We start from the raw sequence: 15,369 nt of genomic DNA, 5'->3' as shown, positions 1-15,369 counted from the left end.
GAAGTTAATAGAGCCATGGAATGGTTGGGTTGTGTTGGGTTGGGTTGGGTTGGAAGGGTCCTGACAGATCACAGAGCCATAGAATGATTGGGTAGGGCTGGAAAAGTCCTTACAGATCACAGAACCACAAAAAGGTTGGGTTGGAAGGGTCCTTACAGATCACAGAACAACAGAATGGTTGGGTTGGAAGGGTCCTTGAATATCACAGAATCACAGAATGGTTGCGTTGGAAGAGTCCTTGAAGATCACAGAATCACAGAATGGTTGGGCTGCAAGGTTCCTTGAAGATCATAGAGATATGGAATGGTTGGGTTGGGCTGGAAGGGTCCTTACAGATCACAGAACCACAGAATGGTTGGGCTGCAAGATTCCTTGAAGATCATAGAGACATGGAATGGTTTGGTTGGGCTGGAAGGGTCCTTATAGATCACAGAACCACAGAATGGTTGGGCTGGAAGGGTCCTTACAGATCACAGAACCACAGAACGGTTGGGTTGGAAGGGTCCTTACAGATCACAGAACCACTGAATGGTTGGGCTGCAAGGCTCCTTGAAAGCCATGGAATGGTTGGCTTGGGTTGGGTTGGGTTGGGTTGGGTTGGGCTGGAAGGGTCCTGACAGGTTACAGAATCATAGAATGATAGAATGGCGTGGGTTGAACCAGACCTCAAAGTGACCCATCCACTCTGCTCTCTCGTGCTGCGAGAGCAGCACAGCCTGCGGCGCCTCCCTTCCTCCCTGAGCTCACTTCATTTCTGAAGCCCACCCCAAACAGACGCCCACCATCAGCTCCAACACATACCTCCCTTTCAGGACCTTCGCTGGCAGTCCATCATCCCGCTCTGAAGCCTTCTCTCTCTGCTCCCCACACGCTCGTGCATCCAGCAGTGCTGCGCATGGAGCGGGCGACTGCTGAGCTCTGGACCCACTCACAGCCAGATTTCCCCCTGCGTGCGGGCTGATAGGGGCGGATCAGTGCGTGGCAGAGGATGGAGATTTCCTCTCCTTGTGCTCTCCTGGGATTCGTTATCTCTTTCAGGCACCGCTGAGGCTGCAGTGTTTGTTTGGTTCCAGCGGCGGCAGTTTATAACGATGGCACGCAGCTGTGCTGATGACTCTGATTCCCTCGGGCCTTAATAAAAGTCATCAGCTGTTGGTCTGTTTGCGATTGTTCCTTCATTCAGCTTGCTAATTATTCCTTTTGCCTTCCGCGTCGCATTCGTGGGTGAGGAAAAGTTGGTTAGGAAATGAAAGGAAAAGTTGGTTAGGAAATGAAAGGAAATCAAAGCCATGAATCTCCTGTGGTTGTCGTGCGCTGCAGTTCATCTCTCAGTCCAATTCTTCACCTGGTTTTCCTGGAGAAGAAAGAAAAAGCAATGGATGCTGAGGTGGGACAGTTTGTCGTCCCGTGGGAATGGGAATGCTTTGGTTTGGGGAAGGCTCACTCGATTCTTCAGTTCCTTCCTATGGAAAAAAAAACAAACAAACAGGAGAGAGAAAAGCAATGCATGATGAGAGGAATGTCTCCTCGCAGAGCTCACAAAGGCAGAACCCCTTATTTATTTGTTTGCTTGTTTGATATTTTGTTTGTTTTATTATTTGGGAGGGAGAACTCACCCGTTTCTATACTTTTCTATATAAAGAAACAAGAAATGCATGATGAGAAGGGTCAGTGATCATCCCACGGCTGATCCCATGGGAATACCCCAAATTCCCTTATTGTGGAGACTTACTCAGATTTTCAGCGCTTACACCTGCAGAAGAAAAGCAGAAGCAGTGCGTGATGAGAGGAACATCTCATCCCACGGCTCACGCAGGTGGAACACGAAAAAAAAAATTAAAAAAAAAAATGGGAAGGGTGACTCCATGATACAGGTAGTGGTACTGGAAACAAAAGAGAAGAGCAGTGCGTGGTCAGAGGTCAGCTGCTCATCCCACAGCTAATGGGGAGACCCTGACATCTCTTAGAGTGGGGAGGGACACAGAATCACAGAATGGCCAGGGTTGGAAGGGACCTCAAGGATCATGAAGCTCCAACCCCCTGCCACACGCAGGGCCACCAACCTCCACATTTAATGCTAGGCCAGGTTGCCCAGGGCCCCATCCAACCTGGCCTTGAACACCTCCAGGAATGGACAGGGCATCCACAGCCTCTCTGGGCAGCTGTTCCAGCACCTCACTGCTCTCTCTGTAAAGAATTTCCCCCTGACATCCAACCTAAATCTCCCCTCCCTCAACTTAAAACCATTTCCCCTCGTCCTGCAGTTATCAACCCTTTCAAAGAGTTGATTCCCCTCCTGCTTGTAGGCTCCCTTTAGGTACTGAAAGGCTGCAATGAGGTCACCCCGCAGCCTTCTTTTCTCCAGGCTGAACAAGCCCAGCTCCCTCAGCCTGTCCTCATAGGGGAGGTGCTCCAGTCCCCTGATCATCTTCGTGGCCCTCCTCTGCACCCTCTCCAACAGCTCCCTGTCTTTCTTGTACTGGGGGCTCCAGACCTGGACGCAGTGCTGCAGATGGGGCCTCACAAGAGCAGAGCAGAGGGGAACAATCACCTCCCTGTCCCTGCTGGCCACCCCTCTGCTGATGGAGCCCAGGATCCCATTTGCTGTTTGGGCTGCAAGAGCTCACTGCTGGCTCATGTTCAGCTTTTCGTCCATCAGGACCCCCAGGTCCTTCCCTGCAGGGCTGCTCTCAAGCTCTGCTCCTTCCAGCACTTACCCAGCAGTGCATCTTTTCTCTCTGCAGAACAGAAGCAAAGGAAACGCACGGTCAGAGGGAACAGCTTCTCATCCCATGGCTGCTCCCATTCCTACACCCCAAACCTTTTTGTTCAAGGAAATGGCCAGGGACCACTTTGGTCCCAAAAAGGGGAATTCTACAGATATGATGGAAAAAGCAAACACAACAGCAAGGCATGCTCAGAGGGATCAGATTCCCATGGGGAGGTTGAAGGTAATTTGGTTTGGGGAAGAAAACTCACCCAGTATCACAGCCTTTTTCACTGGAAAAGAAAGAGCAGAGCAGAGCACGGTCAGAGGGGACAGCTGCTCATCCCACGGCCAATGCAACAGGGAGACCCTGAATTCCCTCATTCTGGGGAAGAAGACTTACCAACATTGCATCTTTTCCCTCTGCAAAATAGAAACAAAGGAAATGCGTGACCAGAGGGAGCACCTCCTCATCCCACGGCTGCTCAGACCCCAAATCTTTTTGTGCTGGGAAGTGGCCAACGGCCCCCTTGGCCCCAAGAAGGAATTAAAACAATAGGAGGGAAGGGATTGGGGCAGAATTTTGCGTGTGGGTCGATCAGGACTGACACATCACACGACCCCAACACGTCCCAAGGCCCCAAACGTCCCGTGGTCCCAACACGTCACACAAACCCAGCACTCTTCTATCAGTGCCATTGAAGGGAATGCGGTGGAAGGAGGGGCTGGAAGGGCTCACTCAGCTCCCTGCTCTGTGGGCCGGAAGACAAAGCAGATGAAGAGGTGGTCAGCAGGCAGCTTGATTTCTGGGGGTGTCTCAAGAGGGCCTGGACCTTTCCATCTGCGCCGTGCTCCTGTCACGTTCCTACCTTCCCACCCTTCCTTTCTCCCCTTCCTTCATTCCCGGAAAGAAAAGGCAAATGTGATTTAACGAGCAGTATGGGAATCTCAGGAAAAATCTCCCTTCCTCCTCCTGTGCACCTCCGTGGAGCAGAGCTCAGCACCACCCGACCATCCCTGGCCCTGCTCAGCACCCCCTGCTCTCCATCCCCTCCACTCTCAGCTCACCTCGCTTGCTATAGAGAAAAACAATGGCAGCAGATGACCCAGCCAGAAGTGCGATGATCACAGCCAGAGCCACCTTCCAGGGACGGACGACTGGGGCAAAGGGCTCTGGAAAATACATCAGGAGAAGCGTTCCTCCTCCACTCCCATACGTGGCAAAGCGAGACTCAGACCTGGGAGATCGCAGAGCCCAAAGCAGCAGCAGCCAGGCAGCGGTGCCACACCATGGCAGCATCCCCAGCTTGGCGCAGGCGGAGGAGCCGCTCAGCATCCCGCGCTGCGACGTGGAGAAACCCAGCACAGAAACCCAACCCAACCGCCTCATCCGTGCAGACCCGCCCCCAAACCACACCGTGCGCCCGCTCCAACTCCGGCATCTCGCGGAGCGCTTCGGCCCCGGCCTCTTTCCAAGGCTGCTGTCCTTCAGCTCTCCATCCACGCACGCCCCAGCCGCCGACCTGACACCTCCAGCTCCACCACGGCGTCCGCAGAGCCGTCGCCATCATCGTCACCACCTTGCACAGCACAGCCGTGTGAGCCGCTACCGGAGGAGCTCAGCGCAGTGATGCGCAAATCCGGCTTTCCATCAGAGGCCATTCCTGAGCGGCGCTGTCCTCCCTTTCCATCCCTCCGTCTGCTGCAGGCGCCCTCCATGTTTGGAGGGATGCACCAGCCCAGAGGAGCGGTGCCGGATCCATGGGAGCTCGGAGCATCCTTGCAAGGGGACGACTGGCAGCGCAGCACCGCGTCCCGTCCCTCCTCGGCTGTGACACGGAGGCTCGGTGCCACCGCCCCGAGCTGGGCTGGGCAGTGAGGTGGTGAGATGTGGCTGCGTTCATGTGGGGACCTGGAGTGGCACAGGGTGTGTCGGTGTGTGCCCCATCGCGCCTACAACCGCTGGAGGGGGAGCAAGGGGGAGCGGGGAAGGATTCCTGGGGGTGGGAGCCCCCGGGAGCTGAAGAAGAGACAGAAGTTCTACCCCACATCACGGTTCATGGAAGAGCTGAAGAGAGAGGGAAAGTCAAGCAGGGCTGGGTGCTGGGCTGGGTTCTCCCTGCCCCACGGCGGCTCCCCCACCCCACAGCAACACCTCTGCCGGGCACAGCAGCCACACAGCACCCTCACCTGGTCCCGCATGGAGGAGGTGCAGAGCCACGAGATAAACGAGGAGCTCCTCCGGGGGGGGTGAAAGTGGGGCGGTTGCAGCCCGAGAGGAAGCTGGAGAAGAGGAGGGGGGAAGGAGGAGAGAGGAAGGAGATGGGGATGGAGAAGATGGGGAAGAGGATCCCCTCCACCCCTCCCGGCAGCACAGCGGCTCTGATGAGGGTGGGTGGAAGGAGGAGGGCTGATATCCCCCCCTCCCCCGCCTGCAAAGCGGGGCTCAGGCAGCGCAGATGTTGCATTGAAGGGCTCAGTGCTGCAGGCAGCGCAGGGAGGGGCGCAGGGAGGGGCGCAGGGAGGGGCTGATCGTCCGCCCTTCAGTCGGACGGGAGGAGGAGGCCTCAGGGCTGGAGAGGAGCGAGGCTGGGAGATCCGAGCCGGTAACGTGGGATGGCAGTGGGTTACGGCCAGCAGGAATTGCTCTATCATGGGAGCACTGGGAGCACTGGGAGCTCAGGGGATCCTGCACCCCATGGGCAGCACGAGGGCGGCCGTAAGGGGGGGACCGAGGGCGGCGACCTCTCTGCTCGCCCAGGGAGGCTGTGGGCGCCCCATCCCTGCAGGTGTTTCAGGCCATAGGATGCGGCTCTGGGCAGCCCGGGCTGGTGGTTGTGACCCTGCATAGCGGGGCATTGGAACGGCGTCGTCTTTGAGGTGCTTTGCAACCCAGCCCAGGGGGTTTCCGCCACCAGGGGAGGAGGTAATGGGGTCACTCCGACGTGGGGCAGTTGGCAGTGGGGCGAACGGTTGCGGAACCCAGAGCTGACTTTCCGCTGGGGTTTGATGGGGCTCCGCGTCCACCCGGAACGTGGACCCACAGCACATGGGAAAGCCGTGGCCGCACTGCACGAACACCTCTCCCGATTTCTTCGGCTCCCCATCGGTTGCAGGGACCAGCGGAGCTGCCAGAGCTTTTCCTGAGGGTGCAGGATTACGGCGTGGAGCGGCTGGCAGAGGTGAGAGTTTGCTCCGAGCTGAGCCCAAGCTGTGATGGTTTCTTTGGTCAGTAGGGATTTTTACGTAACTGACCGCTAATGCAGAAAGTAATTAATGTTAATGACACCCCCGCAGAAATTAATTAATGCTAATGACACCCCCGCATCCCCTCTTCCCACGGCGGGGGGCCTCCGGGGACCAGGAAGGGTTTATGTGGAAGGTGGGCGATCGCTCGGCGCACTCAGCGTGGAAAATGGAATTCTTCCTCTGATGAGGCAGAGCTGCAATGGCGGGGCTGGAAAGGGGGAGGTCTGTCCCCTGGGATGGCGGCACCCCCAGATGCAGAAGTTCCCCCCTTCCAGCTGCGCTCCCCCCGCAGACCCCCCAAAAGATGCTTTGTGGCAGTGCTGGGATTCGAACCCACGCCCTGCTGGGACTGCAGCCTTCATCCAGCGCCTCCGACCGCCCAGCCACGCTGCCCACCTACCCCACTTCTCCCCCTCTTCTTCCCACCCCACTGTGCTCAGACCCCATCAGCCCCACAGCCCACCAAACCCCACTGCCCCCCACCCAATGATTTCCCACCGCCCCAATCCCCATCGTCCTCCACCCCGATGGAATCCCGCCATCGCAAACCCCATTGCCCTCGACCCAATGGGGTCCCACCTCCCCAAACCCAATCATCCCCAACCACAGTGGGCTCCTATCATCCCAAATCCCAGATCCCAAATCCACATCCATTCCAGTTGAATCCCACCACCCTAAATGCCATCATCCTCCGACCCAACAGGGTCCCACCACCCCAAACCCCATCATCCCCCACCCAATGGGCTCCCACCACCCCAAATCTCTTCAATCCCTACTCACTAGAACCCCACCACCCCAACGGAGTCCCATCACCCCAATCCCCATCATCCTCCATCCCAACAGAACCCCACCACCCCAATGGAATCCCTCCATCCCAATGGTGTCCCATCACCCCAATCCCCATCGACCTCCAGCCAATGGCCCCTCAAAAAAAGACCAATCCTCATTGGATTTGGTTGGGAAAGCCATAAAACTGTGGGCCAGCAACGGGGACACGGCATCCCAAAATCTCATCATCCTCCATCGCAATGGGGTCCCATTGCCCTAAATCTCATCATCCTCCATCCCAAAGGAATCCCACTGTCCCAACCCCATCATCCTCCATCCCAATGGAACCCCATCATCCCAATGGAATTCCATGATCCCAACGGAATCCGCCACTCCAACCCCCAACCCAACGGGGTCCCACCGTCCTACACTCCATCATCCCCTGCCCAGTGGAATCCCTCCATCCCAATGAAGTCCCATCACCCCAATCCGCATCACCCTCCACCCGGTGGAGTCCAACCCCCCAAGAAAAGACCGATCCTCGTCGGGTTTGGTTGGGAAAGCCATCAAATTGTGGGCCAGCAACGGGGACACGGCAGAGCTCTGCGGGGAGGGGGCTGTGAGCTCGTCAAGGTGCCTGGCGTTGGTGCATGCGGGGGGGCTTCATGAGATCCATCCTAGACCCAATCATTGCAGTCAGGTCCCACTGACCCAGACGCCATCGCAGTCCACTCAGTGGAATCCTGCCATCCCAAATCTCATCATCCTCCATCGCACTGGGGTCCCATTGCCCTAAATCTCATCATCCTCCATTGCACTGGGGTCCCATTGCCCTAAATCTCATCATCCTCCATCGCAATGCGGTCCCATTGCCCTAAATCTCATCATCCTCCGTCCCAAAGGAATCCCACTGTCCCAACCCCATCATCCTCCATCCCAATGGAACCCCATCATCCCAATGGAATTCCATGATCCCAACGGAATCCGCCACTCCAACCCCCAACCCAACGGGGTCCCACCGTCCTACACTCCATCATCCCCTGCCCAGTGGAATCCCTCCATCCCAATGAAGTCCCATCACCCCAATCCGCATCACCCTCCACCCGGTGGAGTCCAACCCCCCAAGAAAAGACCGATCCTCGTCGGGGTTGGTTGGGAAAGCCATCAAATTGTGGGCCAGCCATCCTAAACCCAATCATTGCAGTCAGGTCCCACTGACCCAGACGCCATCGCAGTCCACTCAGTGGAATTCTGCCATCCCAAATCTCATCATCCTCCATCGCAATGGGGTCCCATTGCCCTAAATCTCATCATCCTCCATCCCAAAGGAATCCCACCATCCCAACCCCATCATCCTCCATCCCAATGGAACCCCATCATCCCAGTGGAATTCCATGATCCCAATGGAATCCGCCACTCCAACCCCCAACCCAACGGGGTCCCACCGTCCTACACTCCATCATCCCCTGCCCAGTGGAATCCCTCCATCCCAATGAAGTCCCATCACCCCAATCCGCATCACCCTCCACCCGGTGGAGTCCAACCCCCCAAGAAAAGACCGATCCTCGTCGGGGTTGGTTGGGAAAGCCATCAAATTGTGGGCCAGCAACGGGGACACGGCAGAGCTCTGTGGGGAGGGGGCCGTGAGCCCCTCAGAGCCCCTCAGAGGGGGAGGAGGGGGAAGCGAGCGACCCCCTCAGGGTGCCTGGCGCTGGTGCGTGCGGCGGTGCTTCATGAGCGACGAGCTGGAGACGAAGCGCTTGGCGCAGCTGCCACACGGGTACGGCTTCTCGCCGGTGTGGATGCGCCGGTGGATGATGAGCGTGGAGCTGGCGCGGAAGCTCTTCCCACAGTACTGGCAGCTGTACGGCTTCTCCCCGGTGTGGATGCGGCGGTGCCGGCGCAGCGTGGTGGCTTCACGGAACGCCTTCCCGCAGTCGCTGCAGGCGTGCGGCCGCGGCGCCGCGTGGCTCTTCTGGTGAAGCAGCAGCGCCGAGTGCAGCCGGAACGCAGCTCCGCACTGCGGGCAGCGATGGGGCATCGCGTCCTCGTGCTGCCGGTGCCGCCGTGCGGGCGTCGCGCCGCGGGCCGAGCTCTGCCTGCATTCGGCGCGGGGCTCCGCCGCCTGGTCGGGGCGCACGCGGAGCTGCGCCACGTCGGCTGCGTTCGCAGCAGCTCCGCCCGGCAGCGCGTGGCTCTTGCGGTGCTTGCTGAGCGACTTGTTGGCCATGAAGCGCTTCCCGCAGTCGGGGCACTCGTAGGGCCGCTCGCCGCTGTGGATGCGGCGGTGGGTGAGCAGCGTGGCTTTGGACGTCAGCTTCTTGCCGCAGTCGGGGCAGGCAAAGAAGCCGTCCTCCGAGTGGCTCTTGCGGTGCTTGCTGAGCGACTTGTTGGCCATGAAGCGCTTCCCGCAGTCGGGGCAGCCGTAGGGCCGCTCGCCGGTGTGGATGCGGCGGTGGGTGACGAGCGCGGCGTTGGAGGAGAGCTGCTTGCCGCAGTCGGCGCAGGGGAAGCAGCGGTGCCGGGCCTGGGGTCGGCAGTGCTTCTTCTGGTGGTCCTCCAGGGCGGAGCTGCACATCAGCACGCGGCCGCAGCGGGTGCAGGGGGACGGCTGAGCGCAACGCTGCAGGCGGCGGTGCCGGCGGAGCGACGCGGCGTGGCGGAAGCTCTTCCCGCAGCGGGTGCAGGAGGTGCCGGATCTTCTCCGTCCCGATGCGGCGCCGCGGGGTTTGGCGTTGGCCCCGTCTTCGTCCTCGTCTTCCTCGTCACCGTCGTCACCGTCGTCCTCCGTGGATGCGCCCTCTGTTGTTGTGGTCGTCCATCCGTCGTCGGCTGCGTCTGTTAGGGAGCGGGGAGGAAATGGGGAGCAGGGGGGGGATGGAGGGTGGGGATGGGGGGGAAGAGGGGTGGGAAGTGCAGGGAGGGGGCGGGAAGGATGGAAAGGGGATGGGAACTGCAGATGTGGGATGAGGACCATGGGAAGGGGATGGGGAGGATGGAAAGGGGATGGGAACTGCAGATGTGGGGTGGGAACGAGGGGTGAAGTGATGGGAAGCACAGGGATGGGATTGGAACTGCAGGTGTTTGGGATGAGGACCACGGGAAGGGGATGGGGAGGATGGGAAGGGGGTGGAAATGAGGAGTAAAGGGGTGGAAACCATGGAAAAGGGGATAGGAACCACAGATAGGGGATGGGGAGGAGGGACGAAGGGATGGGAAGCACAGGGATGGGATGGGAACGACGGGGAGAGAATGGGAATTGTGGGGGAGTGGGGGGGAATGAAGGACAAAGGGGTGGAAACCGTGGGGAAGGGATGAGGAGGATGGAAAGGGGATGGGAAGCACAGAAAGGGGATAGGAGCACAGAGAGGGGAAGAGAAGGAGAGGTGAAGGGATGGGGACTGTGGGAAGGGGGAAAGGGATCCTGGAAAGGGGATGGGAACTGTGGGGTGGGGATGGGAACTGTGGGAAGGGGGAAAGGGATCCTGGAAAGGGGATGGGAACTGTGGGGTGGGGATGGGGCTCTGCTGGGACGTGGGCACATCCCCATAGGGGTCCTCATAGGTGCCCACACGCACTTTCCCCCATTACAGCCACCCCCCTTTGGGTGCCCCCATACCTGAGCAGGACGACCCGGAGGACGTCCCGGTGTTGGGGCAGCTCCTCCACCTCCTCCTCCTCCGGACCCAAACCCACAGCAGCGGCCGCGTGGGCTCCTCGTCCTCCGAGCTGAGCATGTTGGGGACCCATGGCTCCCCACTGCGCTCCTGCGGCCCTAAAGAGGTGGGGGGCGGCGGGGCGGGGCTGTGTTTGGGGTGGGATGAACGGCTCTGACCCCACACCCCACCCCAGGGCTGCCAATGGAACCCATCGGTTTTGTCCCAGTCCCCCATATGAGGTTTGGGGTGGTGGGATTCCATTGGGGTGGTGGGTTTGGGGTGGTGGGATTTCATCGAGTGGGGGATAATGGGGATTGGGGTAGTGGAACTCTGTTGGGTGATGGGGTTTGGGTGGTGGGATCCCATTGGATGAGGGGTTTGGGGTGGAGGGATTTCATTGAGTGGGAGATAATGGGGTTTGGTGTAGTGGAACTCTGTTGGGTGATGGGGTTTGGGTTGTGGGATTCTATTGGATGAGGGGTTTGGGGTGGTGGGATTTCATTGGGGTGGTGGGGTTTTGGGTGATGGGATTTCATTGAGTGTGGGATAATGGGGTTTGGGGTAGTGGAAGTCTATTGGGTGATGGGGTTTGGGTTGTGGGATTCTGTGGGGTGATGGGGTTTGGGTGGTGGGATTCCATTGGGGTGGTGGGTTTGGGGTGGTGGGATTTCATTGTATGGGGGATAACGGGGTTTGGGGTTGTGGGATCCCATTGGCTGAGGGGTTTGGGGTGGTGGGATTTCATTGAGTGGGGGATAATGGGGTTTGGGGTAGTGGAACTCTGTTGGCTGATGGGGTTTGGGTTGTGGGATCCCATTGGATGAGGGGGTTTTGGGTTGTGGGATCCCATTGGGTGATGTGTTTGGGTTGTGGGATCCCATTGGCTGAGGGGTATGGGGTGGTGGGATGTCATTGTGGTTATGGGGTTTGGGGTGGAGTGATTTCATTGAGTGGGAGATAATGGGGTTTTGGGTACTGGAAGTCTATTGGGTGATGGGGTTTGGGTGTAGGGATCTCATTGGGGTGGTGGGGAATGATGGGTTTGGGTGATGGGATTTCATTGAGTGGAGGATAATGGGGTTTGGGGTAGTGGAACCCTGTTGGCTGATGGGGTTTGGGTGGCAGGATCCCGTTGGGTGATGGGGTTTGGGTTGTGGGATCCCATTGGCTGAGGGGTTTGGGGTGGTGGGATTTCATTGAGTGGGGGATAATGGGGTTTGGGGTAGTGGAAGTCTATTGGGTAATGGGGTTTGGGTTGTGGGATTCTGTGGGGTGATGGGATTTGGGTTGTAGGATTCCATTGGGATGGTGGAGAATGATGGGCTTTGGGGTGGTGGGATTTCATTGGGGTGCTGGGGTTTCATTGAGTGGGGGATAATGGGGTTTGGGGTAGTAGAACCCTGTTGGCTGATGGGGTTTGGGTGGCAGGATTCTGTTGGCTGATGGGGTTTGGGTTGTGGGATTCCATTGGGTGATGGGTTTTGGGTGGAGGGATCCCATTGGGCAATGGGTTTGGGGTTGTGGGATGCCATGGGATGAGGGGTTTGGGTTGTGGGATTTCATTGAGTGGGGGATAATGGGGTTTGGGGTAGTGGAAGTCTATTGGGTGGTGGGGTTTGTGTTGTGGGATTCTGTGGGGTGATGGGTTTTGGGTGGTGGGATTCTATTGGGGTGGTGGGTTTGGGGTGGTGGGATTTCATTGTATGGGGGATAATGGGGTTTGGGGTAGTGGAACTCTGTTGGCTGATGGGGTTTGGGTTGTGGGATTCCATTGGGTGGTGGGGTTTGGGTGGAGGGAACCCATTGAGGTGGTGGGGAATGATGGGCTTTGGGGTGGTGGGATTCCATTGAGTGGGGGATGATGGGGTTTTGGGTAGTGGAAGTCTATTGGGTGATGGGGTTTGGGTGGCAGGATCCCATTGGGTGATGGGGTTTGGGGTGGTGGGATGCCATTGGGTGATGGGGTTTGTGTTGTGGGATCCCATTGGGCAATGGGTTTGGGGTTGTGGGATCCCATTGGGGATGGGTCTGGGTTGTGCGATCCCATGTGATGAGGGGTTTGGGTGGCAGGACCCCCTTGGATCCCATTGGGTTGAGGATTCCCCACTGTTTCCCACTGGGATTTGGGGCCGCCCACGGGGTAGCGTGGCCGAGCGGTCTAAGGCGCTGGATTAAGGCTCCAGTCCCTGCGGGGGCGTGGGTTCGAATCCCACCGCTGCCACCCAGCATCTTTTGGGGCTCCGCGCCCCACCGCCCCCCGGCCCCCCCCAAATCCGCTCCCATCTTTTTGCGCCCCACGACACGAGGGGATCCCTGTGGGGAGATGGGGGCCCCAAACGGGGCTGTGGGGCTGGGGGGGGTTGATGGACCCACCTGTGGGGGGAGGCTGCGGGTGGCCGCGGTGCCCCGGTGGGGGGTGGAGGGCGGTGGGGGTGGAAATGACCGTCACTTCCTGCAGTGCTTCCGGGACCTGTGGGAAATGGGGGGGGGGGAGGGGAGGGTGGGGGTGATTGGGGGGAAATTGGGGAAATTTGGGGAAAGTGGGAGGAAAATTGGGGGAAAATTGGGGAAAATTGGGGTGAAATTGGGGTGAAATTGGGGACAATTTGAGGGAAATTGGGGGAAAATATGGGGAAATGGAGGGAAATGGGGAAATCAGAGGAAAAATGGGCAAAAATTTGGGCAAATGGGGGATTTGTGGGAAATGTAGGAGAAAATTGGGGTGAAATTGGGGCAATTTGAGGGAAAATGGGGGGAAAATTGGGGACAATTTGAGGGAATTTGGGGGAAAATATGGGGAAATGGAGGGAAATGGGGAAATCAGAGGAAAAATGGGCAAAAATTTGGGCAAATGGGGGGATTTGAGGGAAATGTAGGAGAAAATTGGGGTGAAATTGGGGCAATTTGAGGGAAAATGGGGGGAAAATTGGGGAAATGGAGGGAAATGGGGAAATCAGAGGAAAAATGGGCAAAAATTTGGGCAAATGGGGGATTTGTGGGAATTGTAGGAGAAAATTGGGGTGAAATTGGGGCAATTTGAGGGAAAATGGGGGAAATTTGGGGAAAATGGAGGGAAATGGGGAAATATGAGGAAAAATGGGCAAAAATTTGGGCAAATGGGGGGATTTGTGGGAAATGTAGGAGAAAATTGGGGTGAAATTGGGGACAGTTTGTGGGAAATTGGGGGAAAATTGGGGGAAAATGGAGGGAAATGGGGAAATCAGAGGAAAAATGGGCAAAAATTAGGGCAAATGGGGGATTTGTGGGAATTGTAGGAGAAAATTGGGGTGAAATTGGGGCAATTTGAGGGAAAATGGGAAAAATTGGGGACAATTTGAGGGAAATAGGGGGAAAATATGAGGAAATGGAGGGAAATGGGGAAATCGGAGGAAAAATGGGCAAAAATTTGGGCAAATGAGGGATTTGAGGGAAATGTAGGAGAAAATTGGGGTGAAATTGGAGAAAATTGGGGTGAAATTTGAGACAATTTGAGGGAAATTGGGAAAATTGGGGACAATTTGAGGGAAATTGGGGGAAAATATGGGGAAATGGAGGGAAATGGGGAAATCGGAGGAAAAATGGGCAAAAATTTGGGATAATGGGGGGATTTGAGGGAAATTTGGGGAAAATTGGGGTGAAATTGGGGCAATTTGAGGGAAATTGGGGGAAATTTGGGGAAAATGGAGGGAAATGGGGAAATCAGAGGAAAAATGGGCAAAAATTTGGGCAAATGGGGGGATTTGTGGGAAATGTAGGAGAAAATTGGGGTGAAATTCGAGAAAATTGGGGTGAAATTGGGGACAATTTGAGGGAAATTGGGAAAGATTTGGGACATTTTGAGGGAAATTGGGGGAAAATATGGGGAAATGGAGGGAAATGGGGAAATCGGAGGAAAAATGGGCAAAAATTTGGGCAAATGGGGGGATTTGAGGGAAATGTAGGAGAAAATTGGGGTGAAATTGGGGACAATTTGAGAGAAATTGGGGGAAAATTTGGGGAAATGGAGGGAAATGGGAAATCAGAGGAAAAATGGGCAAAAATTTGGGCAAATGGGGGATTTGTGGGAAATGTAGGAGAAAATTGGGGTGAAATTGGGGCAATTTGAGGGAAAATGGGGGGAAAATTGGGGACAATTTGAGGGAATTTGGGGGAAAATATGGGGAAATGGAGGGAAATGGGGAAATCGGAGGAAAAATGGGCAAAAATTCGGGATAATGGGGGGATTTGAGGGAAATTTGGGGAAAATTGGGGTGAAATTGGGGCAATTTGAGGGAAATTGGGTGAAAATTTGGGGAAAATGGAGGGAAATGGGGGAAATCAGAGGAAAAATGGGCAAAATTTGGGATAATGGGGGGATTTGAGGGAAATGTAGGAGAAAATTGGGGGGGAATGGGGAAATCGGGACAAAAAATGGGGGGATGGGGAAAATTGGGGGAAATGGGGGAAAATTGGAGAATGTTGGAGAAATTGGGGAAAAATGGGGGCAGGTGGGGGAAAATTTGGGAAAAATTGGGAGGAAATGGAGGAAAACGGAAAAATTGAAAATTAGAAATTAAAAAATATGGACTATGAAATCAAAATAAGCACAATTAAATTTAATACGAGATCAGAATTAAGGGGAAATAAAAGAAAATAAATAATTTTAAATGAAAGAAATTGAAAAATCAAAATTTTAAAAGTGAGAATTAATTAAAGGAAAAAATCTGAAATTTAAAAAAGGAAATGAACATTGAAAAAAGTATGGAAATGAAAATTTTTCAAAAAATCAATAAGTAGAGAAAGAAAATTAAAAAATTGTAGAAATGGAAAATTAAAAAAGATCAAAGGAAATTGAAATTGAAAAAATTGGAATAAAAAATGAAATCAAAATTTTAAAAATTGGAATTAGGGGCAATAAAACGGCAATGAATGAAAAATTGAATCAAAATTTTAAAACTGGAATTAATTCAACGAAATTGAATCAAAATTTTGGGAAAAATTGAAATT

At 55.5% G+C, this 15,369-nt stretch overlaps 2 protein-coding genes and 1 non-coding gene across 4 annotated transcripts; 1 reads left to right on the top strand and 2 right to left on the bottom strand.

Annotated features, from left to right (window-relative positions):
- Positions 1-2,210: 2,210 nt before the first annotated feature.
- Positions 2,211-5,200, bottom strand: LOC149913291 (uncharacterized). Of its 2 annotated transcripts, XM_090130281.1 has the most exons (6): positions 4,898-5,200; positions 4,231-4,775; positions 3,776-3,880; positions 3,111-3,130; positions 2,980-3,000; positions 2,211-2,738 (listed from the first exon to the last, which is right to left on the bottom strand). In XM_090130281.1, exons 2-5 carry the CDS (start codon positions 4,424-4,426, stop codon positions 2,998-3,000), a joined length of 324 nt encoding a protein of 107 aa, XP_089986407.1. In that variant the 5' UTR covers positions 4,427-4,775; positions 4,898-5,200; the 3' UTR covers positions 2,211-2,738; positions 2,980-2,997. The 2 variants fall into 2 exon arrangements, 1 of the variants encoding a protein (XP_089986407.1); XR_016461344.1 differs by lacking the exon at positions 4,231-4,775.
- A 3,220-nt stretch (positions 5,201-8,420) lies between these two features.
- LOC116241133 (uncharacterized) lies at positions 8,421-10,617 on the bottom strand. The gene is made up of 2 exons (XM_090130108.1): positions 10,344-10,617; positions 8,421-9,562 (listed from the first exon to the last, which is right to left on the bottom strand). Exons 1-2 carry the CDS (start codon positions 10,615-10,617, stop codon positions 8,421-8,423), a joined length of 1,416 nt encoding a protein of 471 aa, XP_089986234.1.
- A 1,905-nt stretch (positions 10,618-12,522) lies between these two features.
- Positions 12,523-12,604, top strand: TRNAL-AAG (transfer RNA leucine (anticodon AAG)). Its single transcript has one exon. It is a non-coding gene; the product is annotated as a tRNA-Leu (tRNA).
- Positions 12,605-15,369: the final 2,765 nt, after the last annotated feature.

This window comes from Phasianus colchicus, chromosome 39, assembly GCF_987193195.1.
Source record: "Phasianus colchicus chromosome 39, bPhaCol1.hap1.1, whole genome shotgun sequence".
Classification (NCBI taxonomy): domain Eukaryota; kingdom Metazoa; phylum Chordata; class Aves; order Galliformes; family Phasianidae; genus Phasianus; species Phasianus colchicus.
The sequence above is the reverse complement of the archived record's forward strand: the minus strand, read 5'-3'. Positions and strand labels throughout refer to the sequence as shown.

Excerpts from the sequence above, each read along its gene's own strand:
- LOC116241133 (XM_090130108.1), bottom strand. The coding sequence starts at position 10,617 with ATGGGGGACTGGGACAAAACCGATGGGTTCCATTGGCAGCCCTGGGGT. Across the intron at positions 9,563-10,343 it reads CTCCGGGTCGTCCTGCTCAG|ACGCAGCCGACGACGGATGG; the intron begins GTATGGGGGCAC and ends GCTCCCTAACAG.
- LOC149913291 (XM_090130281.1), bottom strand. The coding sequence starts at position 4,426 with ATGGAGGGCGCCTGCAGCAGACGGAGGGATGGAAAGGGAGGACAGCGC. Across the intron at positions 3,881-4,230 it reads GGTGGAGCTGGAGGTGTCAG|AGCCCTTTGCCCCAGTCGTC; the intron begins GTCGGCGGCTGG and ends TGTATTTTCCAG. Across the intron at positions 3,131-3,775 it reads TTTTCTCTATAGCAAGCGAG|AGGGAAAAGATGCAATGTTG; the intron begins GTGAGCTGAGAG and ends TCTATTTTGCAG.